Genomic DNA, 21,981 nt, shown 5'->3' on the forward strand with positions numbered 1-21,981 from the left:
AGCCCGATGCGGGACTCGATCCCAAGACCCTGAGATCATGACCTGAGCCCAAGGCAGCGGCTTAACCCACTGAGCCACCCAGGCGCCCCTCCTATAAATATTTTTTTTGTACAAATAGTATTCACAAACTACTAGCAATACTGGAAATAAATAGGAAAAGGATAGAGAAATTTTATTCAAAGACAATTCAAGTTTGGGACAAAGAGGCAAGTGTGAGGTATCATTAATCTAATAACTATTCTCTAATCCATATTCTATTTATAAATGACCTGCAAAAGGGATTAACCATAAATATTGATTATTATTCATTATCATGGTAGTTTATCTTCATTTTAGATTAGCTATATTAACTGATAGGTTTTATTGACCACTTTACCAAATTGTATCATAAATGTGCTAGACTCTTTCCTAAATTTACTTATAGGCCAGCTGCCATCAAATCAGCCTTAGGCTCTCCAAATTAAAATAAAACTTTAGATATAATCTTGAGCTTCAGGGCCCTTCATAGAATAGGCCCCTTTCAAAGCTCTCTATTTAAATTTTACAGTAATGCTTTTTATAATTTTTCATAGAAGGAACCCAAAGTTTATCATGTTAGGCTCCACAAACCCTGGGTCCTGGATCTACAATAATCCTTCACTGGCCAGAAAAATGAAATAATAAAATAAAAGCTTTTTAGTAACATGCATAAACAAAGAAAACAAATAAAACAGGCACTCATCTTAACAACCTATTTTAAGGGGCACATGGTTGGCTCAGTTAGTTAAGCATCTGCCTTCAGCTTGGGGCATGATCCCAGGGTCCTGAGATAGAATCCGACATCAAGCCCCATATGGAGCCCCACATCAGGGTCCCCGGCTCAGCAGAGAGTCTGCTACTCCTTCTCCCTCTGTCCACCCCACCCCCACTCACTGCTCTCTTGCTCACTCTTTCTCTCAAATAAATAAATAAATAAGATCTTTAAAAAAAATAAAAAAAAAACACCTATTTTAATATAGTTGCTTCATATCACACGAAAACCTCATTTTGTGAGTTGTGAGGTACAGTGACTAAGGTAAACATAAACCAACAAGTGCAATATTGTGAACTTGCAGCCAGAAAACCTGGGTTTAGAGTGAGTTTGCATTGATGACTTACAACAATATCTGGGGCAAGTGAGAATTTGTGTAATGATGGAAATTAAAGCACTAGCTTTGTATTCTAGATTTGCTGTTATTAGATGTGAATTTGAGGAATTTAATTCCATGTAGCTCCTTGATGCAAAGAATGGACATGATCACATTTACCTGAAGGGTTATTTTCAAGGTTAGCAAGTGCTAAGTGAAGTACCTAATACTGCCCAGTGCAACAGAAGTTTGTTTAATGTTAACTATTTTTTAATCACTTTGATCCTTAGTTTCCTCATGTCTGAAATGGGAAAAACATTACCTAGTTTACCTGTCTCAAGGGTGGTTTATCAACATTTTAAAGTGAGATATCACAAAAATGCACTGAAGTGCTATATAAGTATGGTGTGTTTTTGTAACTCTACATTTTCCCTTGCCCGATCCCTTCCATCATACAAAGGTCTAACCACCTCCAAAACCAAGTGACAAAAATTAATGAAGACTGAATTATCAGTCCAGGGATGCTAATGCAAATACAATATGTATTATCAAGTTTGCTACAAAATTTTAGTTGTTGGCTTGTATTATTTCTTGAGAGGCGTTATAGTTTCTCGAGACCTATAGTTCAGAAACAGCCTAAAACAAAACTTAATTCTAATCAATTTTCAATCAATGTTTGTTTGATTAACTGAATCCTTACCTAGTAGGAACTTATTACACTGGATGTTCATACAAGTCAGTTTGCCTGCGATAATCCTGGTTTGTGCTTGCTGCACTGAATTAATTATTAATAATGTCCTTGCTCACCCTCCAAAGTATCGCAGTCATTTTATGTTACTTATAAAACAACAACATAACACACAGAGTATATCCAATATTACAGTTTATGTACATTTCTTGGATAATGGCTTTAATTTGAGAATGACACTCTTTTTTTGTCTCTACTTTTCTATTTAATAGATAAAATGTACCACAAAAATACATTACCTGAGAGAGAACATGCAATACTCTATTATATATTAGTATACATATTTCTATATTCTCCTCGCTTATGCTTGTAGAAGGCAAAAGTTTAAGGCTTTTGGTGACCTCCATGTTCAAAATGAAGATATGGCAAGAATAATATTTGTCCTATTAAATCACAATTAACTTGAGTAATTGTGTTCCTCCTCCATTCACAATTCTCCAAAATATTTATTGTATTCAAGCAAAATATAAATGTTGATGTCATTTAAATGAGTGTAAGGTATCTCTTAAAGTAGGCTATTGGAATTGCATTACTGTATTTGTTATTGTATTATTGGTACTCATCAATTTGATTTGAATTGTGTCTAACCAGTAAAATATAGAAATAAAAACAAATAGTATATGATGGTATATAAACAATGTATGACAGTGAGACAAGAACTGGGTTATAGCAAAAGAAAAGTGAAATAAGAAACGTGCTGAGAGATACAGTAAAAAAAAGAAAAAAATCTAAAGAGTAATTCTGTCCTCAGTGAGTCACCTGAGTTAGTCTAGGATTCCATTTATCAGTTCCATTCTTAACTGAAAGTATAAAAACAAAACTGAAAGTGCAGTGTTAAGAAGTATACACCTCATAAAACAGTACATTTAATAAGTATTAAGATAATCTCATAGAATGTCGATTGTGAAAACCAAATAATGTTTTTAGATAACAATTTCATAATCTAGTGTATTTCTAAAAGTTCATAACTGAATCAGCAATTTTAAGTAGGGACCTATGGCCCTCATTCATCTTAACATTTAAAGTCAAACTTCAGAACCCTGAACTTTTAATTTTAGTTTCTTTTAACTGCCTGCATAACTAGTTAACATTAGCAGAAGAGAATTGATTTAACACACAGCTAAGTATGTAGTTACAGTTTGTTTTTCAAACTTTAGAAGATAAGTAGGAAGATGTGTTCTCCTTTCATTACATTTCCTTAGTTAAATTTGAGAAATGATGTAAGTCTTTTTGGTCTATACATGGGTAAAGGTAATGATTTCTTAAAAATTCAATTACATACACAAACACATTTCAAAATAAAATTTTCAAGGGCCATATTTGTGCAGAAAATTTTTAAAATCCTCATGAGACTGAAAAGAGAATCCATAACAAACTATTATTTTCAAGTTATTTTATTGAGGCAATATTATTATACCTAACTGAACTAGGAAAAACTGCCTCCTAGAGTCAGAATCACCCCATAGCCTATCTGTTTTCATAAGCACACAAAAATGTCTGAAGCAAGGTCACTGCAGATGTGGGGATAGTAAAGGATTGAATAATAATGACAAGATAGAACAACAACAACAAAAAAGTAGCTGGTCTCCTGATTCTACTGCAGGCTATTCTTTGTGTGATTTATTTGTTTTCTACTACAATCTCTATGTTCCATATGCCCATGTTCAAATAGAAAAGTAAAAGGTATGGATTTAACCAATAATGGCAAACTACAAAGTTGATATTTAAAAAAATCATTTATAAATTACAGGAAAAGCAATTTTGAAAAATATCAGACTATTTTACTCAGCTTTCCTAACCTTTCCTTAATTTGGTTGAAAAATAGATTTGTATTTCTTTAAAGGTCAAAAATCAATCATTGTTTTATCAAACAACCAAAATAAATAAAATTATTTGCATCATATTCTGCTTCAATTTAAGTATCAACAGTTTAGTAGTTTGAAATAATAATGGTATTCTGCACATTGTGCTTTCTCTTTTCACTGGCAGTCAATTAATATGTTGTCTTTTGCTTATCTTTGTAACAACACTGACAGTTGAGAAAGTTTAAGTAAACCATCTACCGACTTTTGAATAACAAAACTTTTAAAAGTATCTTGCCCTAAGAGGTCTTCTTAAAAAAAAAAGAGAGCTTTTCCTCACAGTTCCATTACAAGACTTATTTATCCTTTGAGTTATATTTGAAGTCACTGTTTTATAAAGTATAATTGAAATATAAAAGTAAGATACATTTGTATTTTAAACTCCACAATTCACTTACAATGCATTTAATGCCATCCTAAACTATGCTCTGCCTTAAATTAAAAAACAATATCAAAGCGCATGTGCGTGCACACACACACACACACACACACACACACGCACACACACGCAGCAAAACAAAACAAACAAAAAACTGCTTTGGGAAGAGGTGGAAACAGTTCATTAAAACCAAGTGAGAGTTGGAAAAGGGGGCCTTTTGCAAGATGGTAGAATAGAAAGATCCTGAACTCACCTCTTTCCAGGGACACACCACATCTAAATTTAAAAATTTTTTTTAAAGATTTTATTTATTTATTTATTTGACAGAGAGAAAGAGAGAGAGAGATCACAAGTAGGCAGAGAGGCAGGCAGAGAGAGGGGGGAAGCAGTCTCCCCACTGACCAGAGAGTCTGATGCGGGGCTTGATCCCAGGACCCCAAGATCTTGACCTGAGCTGAAGGCAGAGGCCTAAACCACTGAGCCACCCAGGTGCCCCACACCAAATCTAAATTTAAATATGAATTATTTTCCTCTGAAAAAAATAATTAAAGTACTACATGAACTAACTCTCTACAACAAAGGGTAAAAAGACCATATGAGACAGGTAGAAGAGGTAGATATGGTCTCAATAAAAAACCTACTGCTGGGTCAGTAACACACGGTAGGGAGGGATCTCACCAGTATAGTGCTTGCCCCTGGAAGAGTGAAGAGTTGGTGTCCCAAATCAAGTATCCTAACCCCTGGGATCTGCACCAAAGAGATGATCCCCCAAAACATCTAAATTAGAAAACCAGAGGGGCTAAAATCCAAGGGACCTAAAATCATATAGAAAACTGAGATTTCTCTTTTAAAGGACTCACTTGCAGTCTGACTAACACTGAAACCCAATGAAAAAACAGCAGTTTGAAAAGCATGTCTACCGTAGGTGAAGATACTTATTTCCTAATCTAAAAACATCTGCTAGAGAGACAGGGAACAATGGAAACTCTCCCTCGAGATGAAGGCATTGGCAGAAGGAGAAAAGAGAGAGAAAGGAGCAGATAATTTATTTGAAGAAGTAATAGCTGAAACATTCCCTAAAAGACATTTAGGCCCAAAAGCCCAGAGATTTCCAGTTCAGGTAAACCCAAAGAGAGCCATGCCAAGAAACAGTATAATTAAAATATGGAAAGTTAAAAGAAAAATAGAGTATCTTAAAAATAGCAAGAGAAAAAAAAATCAAATTGCAACATACAAGGAAAATCCCATAAGGCTATTTCTCAGCAGAAACTTTGCAGGCCAAAAAGAAGTGATATGAAATTCAAAGTCACAAAAAGAAAAATGTCTAACCAAGAATACTTTACCCAGCAAGGTTATCATTCAGAATTGAGAGAGAGAGAGAGAAAAAGAGTTTTTCATACAAACAAAAGCTTAAAAAAAAACCCTCAATATTATTAAACTAGCCTTATAAGAAATGTTAAAGGAACTTCTTCAAGTTGAAAAGAAATGACACTAACTAATAATAGGAAAACATACAAAAGTAAAAATCTCACTGGAAAAAGTACATATATTAAAGGTAGTAGAGTGATCACTTATATATCTACTATGGTTAAAACATGAAAGAAGCAAAATTTTAAAAGTACAATCAATAATTAATTAATACACAAAATAAAAATGTAAAATGTGACAATAAAAATATAAATGTACTGGGGAGAGTAAAACTGTGGAGTTTTGGAATGTGTTCAAACTTACTTTGCTATCAACTTTAAATAATTGTAATATACATAAGGTGATCTATGTGAACATTAAAATAACTGCAAATCAAAAATGTAGAGTAAAACAAACAAAAGAAAATAAGGTGAGGAAGTAATCTAAACATAACATTAAAGGAAATCAACAAACCACAAAGGAAAGAAAGAGTAGAAAATAGATACAGAGAGGAAATATGTAAGCCATCTTAAAAAAACAATTAACAAAATAAATAGCTATAGTACACACCTATCAAAAACACTTTCAATGTAAGTGGATTAAATTCTCCAATCAAAAGACATAAAGTGGATGATTGGGTAAAAAACAAGACATCTTTTTATACTGCCCACTTCACTTCAGAAGTAGGACACATGGACTAAAAGTGGAAGTATAAAAAAAGATATTCCACATAAATAAAAAGAAAGCTGGTATAGCTATAGTCATATCAGAAAAAAAGAGACTTTAAAACAAAGACTGTAATAAAAGACAAAGATGGTACTACACAATAAGAAAGGGGTTAAACCAGCAAAAAGACATAACATTTATAGATATATATGTTTCCAACACAGAAGCACGAAAATATATAAAACAAGCATTAACAGTCCTAAAAAGAGAAATCTATAGCAATAAAATAATAATAGGGTATTTAACACTCCACTTATAACAACAGATAGATCATCTAAACAGAAAAACAATAGGGAAACATTAGTCTTAAATGATATATTAGACCAGATGGACTTAATAGATAGATATCTATAAAACACTACATCCAAAAGCAGCAAAATACACAATCTTCTCAAATGCACATGGGACATTCTTCAGGATTCATCAAACTAGCCCACAAAATAAGTCTCAATAAATTAAGGAAGACTGAAATTACATTACACATCTTTTTGAAACACAATGGTATGAAACTTGAAATCAATTACAAGAAGAAAACTGGAAAAAATACAAGTACATGGGAACTAAACAACATGATACCAAAAAACTACTGGGTCATAGAAAAAAACAGAAAGAAATTTAAAAAAAATACCTAGAGCAAATGAAAACAGAAACACAACATACCAAAATTTATGAGATGCCTCAAAATTGGTTTTAAGAAGGAAGTTCATGACAATACAGAACTACCTCAGAAAGAAGAAAAATCTCTAACTGACAATTTAATTTTATGTCTAAAGAAACTACAAAAGTAAGAACAAACAAAACCTGCAGTTATTGGAAGGAGGGAAATAATAAAGATCAGAGTAGAATTAAATGAAATAGAAACTTTAAAAAGGCAATAGAAAAGATCAATGAAACTAGATCTGATTTTTTGAAAAGACAGACAAAACTGACAAGCCTTTATCTAGACTCACGGAAAGATAGAGTATAGATAAATAAAATCAGAAATGAAAGAGAAGTTTCAACTGATGCCATAGAAACAAAAGATCCTGAGAGACTATTTGAACAACTGTATGCCAATAAAACAGACAAACTAGAAGAAATGGATAAATTCATAGAAACTTGACAATCTTCTAAGACTGAATCATGAAGAAACAGAAACTCTGAATAGACTAATTACTAGTAAGGAGATTGAGTCAGAAATCAGAAACCTCGGCACAAACAAAATCCAGGACTGGATGGCTTAACTGGTTAATTTTACAAAGCATTCAAAGCTTTAATACATATCTTCCCTAATCTCTTCCCAGAAAATTGAAGAGAAGAAACTTCCAAACTCATTTTAGGAGATGGCCATTACCCTGATACCCAAACCAGACAAGGATATACACAAAGAAAACATTACAGGATGTTATCCATAATGAGCTTAGATGTAAATATCCTTAACAAAATACTGGCAAACTGAATTCAACTATACATTAAAAGGATCATGCATCATGATCTAGTGGGATTTATTCCAGAAATGCAAGGATGGTTCAACATCCACAAATCAATCAATGAAATACATCACATTTACAAACTGAAAGATAAAAGTCATATGATTATCTCAATAAATGCAAACAAATTATTTGATAAGATCCTGTATTCATCTATGGCAAAAACTCTCAACAAAGTCAGTATAGAAGGAATGCACCTCAACATAATAAAAATCTTCTATGAGAAGTCTATAGATAACATCATACTGAATGTTGTAAGCCTGAAAGCTTTTTCTCTAAGATCAGGAACAAAGCAAGAATGCTCACTCTCCCCCTTTTATCAAACTTAATATTGGAAATCCTATTCAAAAATAAGGCAATAAAGATAAATAAAAAGCATCCAAACTGGAAAGAAAGAACTACAACTATTACTGTTTGTAGAATATGTGATACTATGTATAGAAAACCCTAAAGATTCCAACAAAAAACTGTTAGAACTAATAAGTGAATTCAATAAAGTTCTAAGATACAAAATTAATATAGAAAAAATCTGTTGTTTATATAAACCAACAACAAATTATCAGAAAGAGAAATGAAGAAAACAATCCTATTCACAATCCCACCAAAAAGAATAAAATACCTAAAAATAAATTTAACCAAGGAGATGAAACACCTGTACATTGAAAACAGTAAGACATCAATGAAAGAAATTGAAGAAGACACAAACAAAAAGACATTCCTTGTTCATGAATTGGAAGAAGTAATATTGTTAAATATTCTCCATATTATCCAAAACAATCTAGACTCAGTGCAATCTCTATTAAAACTCCAATGGTATTTTTCACAAAACTAGAACAAATAATTCTAAAATTAATACAAAACCACAAAAGACCTCAAATAGCAAAATAATCTTAAGAAATAAGTTGAAAACCAGAAGTATCACACTCCTTGACTTCAAACTATACTACAAAGCTATAGTAATCAAAACAAAATGGTATTGGTATGAATCCAGACACAGATATCAACAGAACATAATAGAGAGCCCCAAAATAAACCACATGCAAAGTCAATTAATTTATGATAAAGGAGGCAAGAATATACAATGGGGAAGAGACAGTCTCTTCAATAAAACGTGCTGGGAAAACTGGACATCTACACACAAAAGAATGAAACTGGACCATTTTCTTATGCCATACACAAAACATAAACTCAAAATGGATTAAATGCTTGAATGTAAAACCGAAAACCATAAAACTGCTAGAAGAAAACATAGTTGGCAGGCTGTTTGACATTAATATTTGCAATGGTTTTTTTAGATTTGACTTGAAAGACAAAGGAAACAAAAGCAAAAATAAAGTAAATCAATGGGCAAATGGAACTACACTAGACTAAAAAGCTGCACAGAAAAAAAAAAATCAATGAAATGAAAAAGCAACCTATTACATGGGAGAAAAATATTTGTAAATCATATTATCCAAAGAGGGATTAATATCAAAATTATAAAGAACACAACATATAAAGAATATACACTGAGTTCTATAACTCAATAACAACAACAAAAACCCAAATAATCCAGCTAAAAAATTAAGCAGAGGATCTGAATAGACATTTTTCTCCGAAGAAGACATACAGATGCCAACAGACACGAAAAGATGTTCAATATCACTAATCAAGAATAAAATTAAAATCAGCCACAATTAGATATCACCTTAGACCTGCCAGAATTGCCTTTATCAAAAAAAGAAGAAAAAAATAAGTATCAGCAAGGAGATATAGAAAAGGTAATTCTTGTGCACTGTTAGTGGGGATATAAATTGGTGTACTGTGAAAACATTATAGAGGTTCCTCAAAAAACTAAAAAAATAGGGCTACCATATGATCAAGCAATTCAACTACTGGGTATTTTTCCAAAGAAAATTAAAATACTAACTCAAAAAGAAATGCACACTTTTGTTCATTGCAGCATTATTTATAATAGCCAAGATATGGAAACAACCTATGTATCCATCAACAAGTTAGTGGATAAAGAAACTGTAACATGTGTATACAATGGAACACTACTTAGAAATACAAAAGAATGAAATCTTGTTATTTGCTACAACAAGGATGGACCTTGAGAGTATGATGCCAACTTAAATAAGTGAGATGGAGAAAGACATATACCAAATGATTTCACTTACATGTGGAATTTAAAAAACAGAACAAACATAATGAAAGAAAACCCAGACTTACAAATACAGAGAAGACACTGGAGATTGCCAGAGCAAAGGGGTGCTGAGCAGGGGATAGGTGAAGGGGATCAAGAAGTAAAAACTTCTAGTTATAAAATAAATAAGTCACTGAGATGTGATGTAGAGCTTGAGGAATATAGTCAATAATATTGCACTAACTTTGCATGGTGACAGGTGGTAACTAGACTTATAACTACCATTTCACAATGTATAGAAATGCTGAATTACTGTTTTACAACTGAAACTATTATAATAGTGTTTGTCAATTGTACCTCAATTTAAATCAACAACAAGTGAGAGTTCTAAGAGGAATGGTGTCTATCATCCAGGACACCAACAAAGTAATAATACTATTTTAAGTCATTTTGTTTTAAAATGCAGTGTTAGTTCATACACATATGGTATGCCCTTTCACTTACTACATCTGTGCAAGCTTGCCCTGTTATAATAAAGAAACAATGAGTCCCTAAAAAAAGATACTGAAGAGTTCAAGTTAATCTCCATCAACTAAGGATTTTCCCAGAGTATAAAGATCATACCTTGCAATGTTCAGGTAAGCCTAATGCAACTTTGAATTTGGTAAGAAAACAAATTAATTCCAATAATTGATTGCAACAATGCACAACATCAAATTGTTTCTATTTTCTCATTCCTAGGAGGCCTTGCTTAGAATTAACTTGTCAGAGAGCAGAGAAGGAATAACCTTGATTTATTACTAACAGCAAAGGGAGACTTAATCTTGAGGGATATTATGGGAAGAGTCTTAAAAGAAAGAATACATTGTGTTTGAGTTGACAAAATCAGATAGGGAAGTCATTAAGTAAAAATCTAGTGTTGACAGGCATTTAATTTGGCCTTCTAGCCAAGTGGACCACATGGATTATACAACCTTACTGTAACCTTGATATAAGTTGATCATTTAAATGATACATAGAAAATAACTTGGTAGTTGATTCCAAAGAGGGCACACCAGAGAGCATAAGATGTCCCAGAGAATCAGTTACTGACAAAGGATTCATAAAAGAGAAAGCTATGAATCAAACTGGTGAGATTAAATGTTTTTGTTTTATTATAATTTGTATCCAAATAACACACATGCTCCTAATCTAAAAGTTTATAAAATGTAATTTTAAAGAATATTATTCAGTTAGGGGTTTTGAAATTCTCTAACCTCTATTAATAAAAAAAAAAAAAACACACAAAATAATGCTGACATATTATTTCAAACTGTAAAAGTTAAAGAGAATTTCAGGAAAAAGAATCAGGCACGATAGCCTTTTTATAATGGGGTCCTCTTGTCACTCTCCAACATATAGTTAATGAATACATTTTTCTTTAGAACCTCTAATTTACATAACTTTCATTCAGAATATTTTTTTAAAAGATTTTATTTATTTATTTGACAGACAGAGATCACAAGTAGGCAGAGAAGAAGGCAGAGAGAGAGGAGGAAGCAGGCTCCCCGCTGAGCAGAGAGCCCAATGTGGGGCTCGATCCCAGGACCCTGGGATCATGACCTTAGCCGAAGGCAGAGGCTTCAACCCACTGAGCCACCCAGGCGCCCCTCATTCAGAATATTTTTATGACTTTCTGGGACTGCAATTAATTTGACATGGGGTTTTATGAAGTTTAATTTTTATAGCCCTTGTTGAATAAAAATATTATTTATGGCATAAAACACATGTTAGCTGTATATTACATTAAAAATGCTAGATATCAAAAGAGCACCAAGAATTAAAGTCACTCTAAGATTTTTGTGCTTTAAGGGTGGACAAAAAAAAAACAGTATGTACAGCTTACATACCTCAGTAGCAAACTGCTGCAATCCACCAATATTAATTGGTCCCTCTTCAGTGGCATACAAATTGCATCCACCTACACAAAGATCAGAAGTTGGACATACCATTCCACAGGTCAGACCAAGTGGGTTGTCAGAAAAAATCATCTTAGCAGCTCCATAATAGTTCTACAAAAATAAAATAAAACACAATTTTATTATGTAACAATGCACCTTAAACACTCAAAATATGATCCAATTTTCTATCAGGTAATAGACTGAGTAATCTATTAAGTAATCTATTAGGTGATAGATTAAGTTGAAGATTAAGTCATGTATAAAATATGGAGGTTACAATAATGTTTACCATCAGAAAACATCAAATAATAACTAGCAGAGAACCTGACATGCAGGAATATTCAATATATGGTATATTAATAAACAATTAATCAATTTTAGAATCAAAATTTAAAGTATAAATGATCTGTAAATAGCTTTCTTTCACAAAGCATCTAACTATAACCTGACAAGAATTATTCTTTTCATTTTTAACAAGATAAGTTAGGTAGACTGAACAAATTTAAATCTTAAAATGTTAAAAACAAACAAACAAACAAAAATGTTAAACTCAAGTTATCTTTCATTTAACTAAATTAAAAGCATCTAGGATCCTCTTTCCCTTTTTCTCATCTGCCTTGTCCAGAGAGACTATATATACGGCACTTTGTGTTGATTATCTAATTCTTCAATCACATACTATTAAGCAAAGATGCAGATGAAACTAACAGCTACTCTTGGATGAGACCATGTCAAGCTCATCTCTCATTACTTCCTTTCATACATTTGATTTATATAGAATAACTTAAAACCCTACTCATTTTATCAAGAGTTTTTAGAACCAAACCTGTTCATACATTGTACAATCCTATCATTATTGACTAAGAATGAATAACTTGAATATTTGGGGAGTATTTTTTTCTCTAATCAAAAGTAAGAAGTGTACTTGACCAGTACTCCTCAAAACTGTCAAGTACATCAAAAATAAGGATAATTTTGAGAATATATAAAACTCAAGAAAACCCTAAGGAAATATGACAACTAAATGTCCTATGCTATTCTGGACAGGATCCTAGATAAGGAAAAAAGGTACTAGGTAAAAACTAAGGAAATCTGCAGAAATCACAGACTTTAGTTAGTAGTAAAACAGAAATAATATTTCATTAATTGTAATAAATGTGCTATAGTAATGTCAGATATTAATAGTAGAGAAAATAATGTGCAGGTCTATATAGGGATTCTTTGTACTATCTTCACAACTTTTCTGTAAATACAAAACTGCTATAAAAATATGTTTTAAAGAAGAGATGGTGGAATATAGTTAATGGTATGAAACTAATGTATTAATTTCTCCTTTAGTTTTTGTTTACAATACTTTTGAAGGTCTTTGACAACACATACATTGCTTCCATGACTAACTTTGATCATAAATACAAATTCCTAGACATTATAGAATACTGATAATAATAAACAACAGAAATAACCTTAACTATTTCTTGACTCGTTGGTACATTACCAGAAGTTGGCTAGGCCTTTATTTAATCTTTATCATCAATCATCTTATATAAAATGTCCAGCACCCAATCAAAAACTTCTAAGCATAAGATGAGATAGAATTAAATGCCTGATAGTCAGTGAAAAAAATGAATCAATCAAGCAGACCCATAGGTTTGATACAGAAATGGGAGTTAGCAGAAAAAGATTTAAAAAAATCTTCATGAAGATTTAGAAAAAAATGGACAAAATAGATGAACCAATTCAACATATAACCATAATACTGTGATCTATTTAAAAATAATCAAACTGGCATTCCATAACTGAATAAGACATTTAAAAATAGATCTTAATGCACGGTTTTAATAGTATTCATGGTGGTTTAACAGTATTTATCTTATTCAATGGATCTTCTTAGCAACCAACAATAATGTCTAACACATAAGAATGGTTCTTCACTACATATTTTCTGAATACATAATAGGAATGTGTTATTAAATTCAACTTATAAATAAGGAAACTGGGGTAGGAAGGTTACATAATTTGCCAAAGGATCATAGAGCATATAAAGTGGCAGAGCCAGGATTCAAAGCCATATATATGACCACATACTCATAAGGACCAAGATATACTCTAATACTAAAGAATACTGTTAAGTACTAAATAAAATCTAGTTACAATATTATTTTTCATATATAGTATGTATCTTGATGTAAAACACACACAGCTCTTTTCAGTATAAATTGGACAGCATGTAGCTAGCTCATTAATTACACTTTATATCTTAATAGATTTTTTTTCCAAGATTTTATTTACTTGTCAGAGAAAGAGAAAGCACAAGCAGGGGGAGCAGCATGCAGAGGGCAAAGGAGAAGCAGGCTCCCTGCTGGGCAGGGAGCCCAATGTGGGACTTGATTTCAGGACCTGAGCAGGAAGAAAATGCATTACCAACTGAGCCACACAGCCATCCCTATTAGATGAGTTTTTTGTATATTTCCCTTAGTTTTATTTTTTTTATTTTTATTTTTTTAAGATTTTATTTTATTCATTTGACAGAGATCACAAGTGGGCAGAGAGGCAGGCAGAGAGAAAGGGGGAAGCAGGCTCCCTGCTGAGCAGAGAGCCTGATGCAGGGCTTGATCCCAGGACTCTGGGACCATGACCTGAGCCAAAGGCAGAGGCTTTAACCCACTGAGGCACCCAGGAGCCCCTTTCCCTTAGTTTTAATCTTTCCATCAAGTCAATGAAAAATTATTATAAGGCAAAGTCTTTTTTATCTTAACTAAAGATTAATCCATTTTTTTCCCTCAAATTTGGTCATATTTGCCATTGTCTTTGGGATAGTCTTTGTTAATGTCACTGATAAGGGACAACAGTAAAGCACCATGCTGTCAAAGTATACTTTCCCAAAAGATAAGACAGGATTCCCTTATACATAGAGAAAGAGCATGTATCAAAGATTTTACTTGACTCATTAATGTATAAGGAATCATAAAATAAGGAATCATTAAGATAGTAAAGGTGATTCAAGGAAGATCTGAGGCTGAAATGGCTTAAATGCTGAATTCTACAAAGTATTTAACAATTAATACCAATTCTTCACAAATATTTCTAAAATATACATATGGAATTTATCTCAGGAATGCAGGGTTGGTTTAATATCCCCTAAATGAATTAATATAATACACTGCATCAATAGAATAAAGGACAAAAATTTACACAATCATCTCAAAAAATGCAGAAAAACATCTGACAAAATCCAATACCTCTCATGATAAAAACTCACAACAGGCCACAAAGAGCCATTAATTCATTTAAGAGGTTGATAAAGAATATTTATTTAAAAACCACAGCTGACATCTTACTTTACGCTGAAAACTGAATCCTTTCACCTTAGCATCAGGAAAATATAAGGATGCACATCTATCCAGCACAATACTGGCAGTTTTATCCAAATAATGTGGCAAACAAAAGAAGCAAAAGCTATTCAAATTGCAAAGTAAGAAGTAAAACTATTTCTACTTATAGAAGAAGTGATCTTGTATATAAAAAATCCTAAAATCCAGTAAAAAAAACTACTAGCAAAATAATGCTTAACTTTATGTGTCAACTTGACTGTGCCATGGGATGTCCACATTAAACATTATTTTGGGCTGGGTATAAGAAGGTATTTCCATATGAGATTGGTTTTTAAATTGGTGGACTCACCAAAGTAGACTGCCTTCCCCAATTATCACTCAACTGGGTGGACAACATCCAACCACTGAGGAACTGAATAGCACAAGATAAGGTGACAGGAAGAAAATCTGGAACCTGCCTGGTTGAGTTTGGACATCAGTATACATATACATAGTTTATATTATATATTTATATATATATAAATTTGTAAAATATATAAATATATATAATATATTAATATTATATATTTATGTTATACATTATATTTTATATATATATAGTTTTTATGAAGAACCCTGACTAATACAGCACTAATAATCACTGTAGCCAGCATGCTGAGCATGAGATCAATCAATATACAACAATCAATTCTATATCTATACACAATGTATGAAACAATGAACAAAACAAAAATGAAATAAAAAATAATTCTAAGAGGATCAAAATACAAATTATTTAAACTATATTTACCAAAAATGTGTAAAACATAGGTTCTGAAAACAGACCACTGCTGAGTGAAACTAAAGAAGACCTAGATAAATGGAAAGACAGCCCATGATTATGAATTAGAAGGCTTATTATTAGGATAATGTTACTCCCCAAATTTATCTACAGCTTCAGTGCAATCCCTATCAAAATCATAGCAGATTTCTTTACAAAAATTGGCATACTGACACCAAAATTCATATGAAAAACCAAAAGACCCAGAACCAGAATAGGCAAAACAGCTGTGAAAAATAAGATCAAAGTTGGAGGAGTCACATTTCCTGATGTCAGAACTTATTATGAAGCAACAGTAATCAAGATGGTGTGGTACTGGCATAATAACACAGATACAGACCAATAGAACAGAATTGACAGTCTAGATAGAAACCTTATGTTGATGTTCAATTGATTTTCTGACAAGGGTTCCAAGACAATTCTATAAAGAAAGAATATTCTTAAGAAATGATGTGATAACCGAATATCCATAAGCAAAAGAATGGAGTTGATCTTTATTTCACAGCACACATAAAGATTAACTAACAATAGATTATAGATCTAAATGTTAGAGATAAGTCTATAAAACTCTTAGAAGATGATATAGGAATAAATCTTTAAGACCTTGGATTAGGCAATGGTTTTTAGCCATAAAAACAAAAGCACAAGCAACAACACACACACACACAAAAAGAGATGAACTGGATTTCATAAGAATTAAAAACTTTTGTGCTACAAGGAACACCACCAAGAAAGTTAAAAGGCAACCAACAGAACAGGAAAAAAATCACATATGGTAAGAAATTTTTTTTAAAGATTTTATTTATTTATTTGACAGACAGAGACCATAAGTAAGCAGAGAGGCTAGCAGGGAGAGAGAGAAGAAGAAGCAGGCTCCCTGCTGAGCAGAGGGCCCAATGCGGGGCTTGATCCCAGGACCCTGGGATCATGACCTGAGCCGAAAGCAGAGGCTTTAACCCACTGAGCCACCCAGGTGCCCCTGATAAGAAATTTTCATCTAAAATATATGAAGACTTATAACTCACTAATAAGAAGACAATCAAAAAATGAACAATGCATTGGTATGAACATTTCTCCAAAAATATACAAATGGCCAATATGCATAAGAAGTATGGCTAAACATTATTAGCTATCAGAGAAATGCTAGTCAAAATGAGATACCACTTCTTAACCTATTTGGCTGGCTACAGTGAAAGAGACATAACAATATATACAATGGAATATTATTCAGACATCAAAAAGAATGAAATCTTCTCATTTGCAATGACGTGGATGGATCCAGAGTGTATTACACTGAGTGAAATAAGTCAGTCAGTGAAAGGCCCATCCCATATGATTTCACTCATATGTGGAATTTAAGAAATAAAACAGATTTTAAAGAAAGAAACAAAACAGATAAAGGGGAAAGAGGAAAAAGAAAGAAAGAGAGAAAGCAAACCGTAAGAAACTCTTGATTATAGAAAACAAACTGAGGGTTGAAGGAGGGGTAGTGGGCAGAAGAGAGGCTAAATGAGTGATGGGTACTGCGGAGGGTACGTGTTGAGATGAGCACTGGATCTTAAATGTAAGATCTTTTATGATTCTTATATGAATCACTAAGATTCTATTCCTGAAACCAATATTATACTGTATATTAACCAACTAGAATTTAAATAAAAACTTTAAAAGAAAGAAAAATGTGAAGAAAAAAATTTTTTAAATTTTTTAAATAAATAATTTTTATGTAAAAAAAGACTTACAATAAAAAATGTTGACAAGGATGTGGAAAAACTGGAACAATCATATGTTGCTTATGGGATTGAAAAATGGTGTCAGTACTTTGAAAAATAGTTTGGCAGTTGCTCACAAGGGTAAAAACAGAGTTACCATATGACTCAGCAATTCCACTCTTTAGTGTACACCCAAGAAAATTTACAACATATGTCCATGTATAACCTCATACATTAATGTTCAAAGCAGTGTACCCGTAGCAGCTAAAATGTAGAAATAACCTAAATGCCCACCTCTGATGAAACACTAAAAAAGTGGAATATCCATATAATCAGTTATTATTTAGAAATAAAAATAAGTAATGATATGTGCTATAACATAGCTAAACTTTGAGGAAAACATTATGCTAAGTGAAAGAAGCCATTCACAAAAGACCACAGATTGTGTTTTCATTTAATTCATTCATTTATGTTTAATATCCAGAACAGGCAAAAGTAAAGAAGCAGAAAGTAGATTGGTAGTTGCCTATGCCTGGGAGTCTGAGAAAAACTGGAAATTGGCTGCTAAGGGGGTTTACAATGTCTTTTGGGGATGATAAGCATATGCTCAACTTGACTGTGGTTATGGTTGCACTTCTGAACATATCCTCACCATCAATGAAGAGTACATTTTCCACTGGCCAACTGTATGGAATATGAATTTTATCTCAATAAAGGTGTTGTATTTTTAAAAGTACACTTACAGGATGGGAAATTATATGAGGAATTTAATAAAGAAATATTTCAGTAACACTGGATTAAGATTGCTTCCCTTAATGAAACAAGATGGGATTGGGAGGGAGACAAACCATAAGTGACTCTTAATCTCACAAAACAAACTGAGGGTTGATGGGGGGAGGGGGGTTGGGAGAGGGGGGGGGGGGTGATGGATATTGGGGAGGGTATGTGCTATGGTGAGTGCTGTGAAATGTGTAAACCTGGCGATTCACAGACCTGTACCCCTGGGGATTAAAATATATTATATGTTTAAAAAAAATAAAATTAATTAAAAAAAAAAAGATTGCTTCCCTTGCCTCAGGAGAAAAAGCTGCAGTAATCAAAACAGTATGGTAGTGGCAAAAAAATAAACACAATGAAGAATGGAACAGGAAAAAAAAGAAAAAGACAAACCCACAATTATATGGTCAATGAATCTTCAACAAAGGTGGCAAGAATATATGAGAAAAAGAGGCTCTACAACAAATGGGGTTAGGAAAACTGGACAGCCATATGCAAAGGAATGAAACAGGACCACTTTCTTACACCATACACAAAAATAAGCTCAAAAGGGATTAAGGACCTAAATGTGAGACCTGAAAACCATAAAAATCATAGAAAAGAACACAGGAAATAATTTCTCTGACATCAGCCCTAATAACATCTTTTTAGATATGTCCCCTGAAGCAAGGGAAAAAACAGCAAAAATAAACTAATGGACCTACCTCTAATTTAAAGTTTCTGCACAGCAAAGGAAACAACAAAACCAAAAGAAAACCTACTGAATGGAAGAAAATATCTGCCAGATGCATTTGATAAGGACTTAGTATCCAAAATATACAAAGAAATTACATGTCCAAGAAGATCTAAAAATTATAAATATTTATGCCCCAGATGGGAGCGCCCAAATATATAAAACAATTAATAACAGACATAAAGGAACTCATTGTTGATAATACAATAATAGTAGGGGACTTTAACACCTCATTTATATCAATGCACAGAATATCTGAGCAGAAAATCAACCAGGAAACAATGGCTTTGAATGACAAACTTGACCAGATGGATTTAACAGATCTATTAAGAACATTTTATCCTAAAGCAGCAGAACACACATTCTCTTCAAGTGCATATGGAACATTTTCCAGAGGAGATCACACAGTAGGTCACAAATCAGACCTTAAGAAATACAAAGATACCAAGATCATACAATGAATATTTTCTTTTCTCCTTTCTTTCTTTCTTTCTTTCTTTCTTTCTTTTTCTTTCTTTCTTTCTTTCTTTCTTTCTTTCTTTCTTTCTTTCTTTCTTTCTTTTTTTCTTTCTTTCTTTCTTTCTTTTTCTTTCTTTCTTTCTTTTTGAGAAAGATGAGAGAGAGGAATAAAGGGATTGTAGGTAAGCAGAGACGGGGAGAGAGAGAGGAAGGGGGAAAAAGAAAATCTTAAGTAGACTCTATGTGCAGCACAGAACCTGATGTGGGGCTCAATTTCATGACACTGAGATCATGACCTAGGCCAAAATCAAATGTCAAAGGCCTAACTGAATGAGCCACCCAGGTGCCCCCCATGCAAATTTTCTGATCACAACACAAAGAAACATGAAGTCAATTACAAGAAAAAATTTGGAAAGACCACAACATGCTTAAGCGAGGTTAAAAAATACGCTACTGAACAATGAACGGCTTAACCAGAAAAACAAAGAGAAAATAAAAAATAAATACGTGGAAATAAGACACAATGGTCCAAAACCTTTGGGATGCAATAATAGCAATTCTAAGAGTTAAGTATAGAGCAATACAAACCTACCTCAAGAAGCAAGAAAAATCTCAATAAACAAATTAACCTTGCATTCAAAAGAGCTAGAAAAAGGCAACAAATGAAGCTCAAAGCCAGCAGAAGGGAAATATTGAAGATCAGGGCATAAATAAATGATACAAAACTAAAAAACAAGCAAAAAAAAGACAACAACAAAAATAATAGAGAACAGATCAATGAGACCAAGAGCTGGTTTTTTGAAAAAAAAATAAAAAATAAAATTGATAAATCCCCTAGCCAGATTTATCAAAAAGAAAAGAGAAAGGTCCTAATTAAATAAAATCAGAAATGAGAGAGGAGAAATGACAACCAACATCACAGAAATACAAACAATTATAAGGAATATTATGAATATCTGTATGTCCAACAAATTGGACAACTTAGAAGAAATGGACAAAACATATAAATGACAAAAACTGAAGTAGGAAGGAATAGAAAACTTGAACATATCAATAACCAGCAAAGAAACTGAATCAGTAATCAAAAATCTTCCAACAAACAAAAGTCCAGGGCCAGATGGCTTCACAGGGGAGTTTAGCCAAGCACTTAAAGAAGAGTTAATACCTATTCTTCTTAAACTATTTCAAAAAACAGAAATGGAACAAAAACTGCCAAATTCATTCTATGAGGCTAGCACTACCCTAATTCCAAAACCAGACAAAGACTCTACTAAAAAAGAGAATTATAGGCCAATAGACCTAATGGACACGTACACAAAATTTCTCAATAAAACAAATAATAAATCAAATCTGACAGTACATTAAGAGAACCATTCACCACGATCAAGTGCAATTTATTCCTGGGGTGCAAGGATGTTCAATATTTGCAAATAAATTCACATAATACTCTACATTAATAAAAGAAAGCATAAGAACCATATGTTCTTTTCTATAGATTCAGAAAAAGGATTTGACAAGATAAAACATTCATTCACAATTAAAACCATCAACAAAGTAGAGTTAGAGGGAATATCTCAACATAATAAAGGCCTTATATGAAAAAAAATAATCATCCTGGACTGGGAAAAACTGAGAGTTTTTCTCATAGATGGTCAGGAACAAGACAGGTATGTCCACTCCTACCACCATCATTTAACACAGTACTGAAGTCCTAGCCTCAGCAATCAAGACAACAAAAAGAAATAAAAGGCTTCCAAATTGGCAAGGAAGAAGTCAAACTTTCACTGTTTGTAATGACATGATACTCATAAAGAAAACCCAAAAGACTCCACCAAAAAATTGTTAGAACTGATACATGAATTCAGTAATGTTGCAAGATACAAAAATCAATGTACAGAAATCTGTTGCTTTTCTACACACCAGTAATGAAGCAGCACAAAGAGAAATCAAGGAATCAATCCCATTTACAACTGCACCAAAAACCTTAAGATATCTAGGGATAAACCTAACCAAAGAGGTAAAAGATCTGTACTCTGAAAATTAAAAAAACACAATGAAAAAAACTGATGACACCAAAAAATGGAAAAACACTCCATGCTCATGGATTGGAAGAATATTGTTAAAATGTCTATACTACCAAAAGTAATCTACACATTTAATGCAATCCCTATCAAAATACCACCAGCATTTTTCACAGAGCTAGGAAAAATAGTCTTAAAATTTGTATGGAACCTTGGAGACATGTCTTGAAAGAAGATGTTGTGGCCAATATGTGAAAATGAATTTTTGGGACTTCATCAAGATAAAAAGTTTCTCCACAGCAAAGGAAACAGTCAACAAAACAAAGAGGCAACCCACAGAATGGGGGAAGGTATTTGCAAATGACACT

The 21,981-nt window shown here is 32.7% G+C and overlaps 1 protein-coding gene across 1 annotated transcript in view; it reads right to left on the bottom strand.

The window, feature by feature from the left end:
• LOC111142998 (dihydropyrimidine dehydrogenase) overlaps positions 1-21,981 on the bottom strand; it is an 828,681-nt gene that overhangs the window by 605,765 nt on the left and 200,935 nt on the right. The window contains exon 5 of the mRNA XM_022496386.1: positions 11,712-11,873. Coding sequence (XP_022352094.1) covers positions 11,712-11,873 — 162 coding nt within the window. The remainder of the gene's footprint in view (positions 1-11,711; positions 11,874-21,981) is intronic.

This window comes from Enhydra lutris, unplaced genomic scaffold (genome assembly GCF_002288905.1).
Source record: "Enhydra lutris kenyoni isolate GAN:26980312 unplaced genomic scaffold, ASM228890v2 scaffoldscaffold9, whole genome shotgun sequence".
In the NCBI taxonomy this organism is placed as follows: Eukaryota; Metazoa; Chordata; class Mammalia; order Carnivora; family Mustelidae; genus Enhydra; species Enhydra lutris.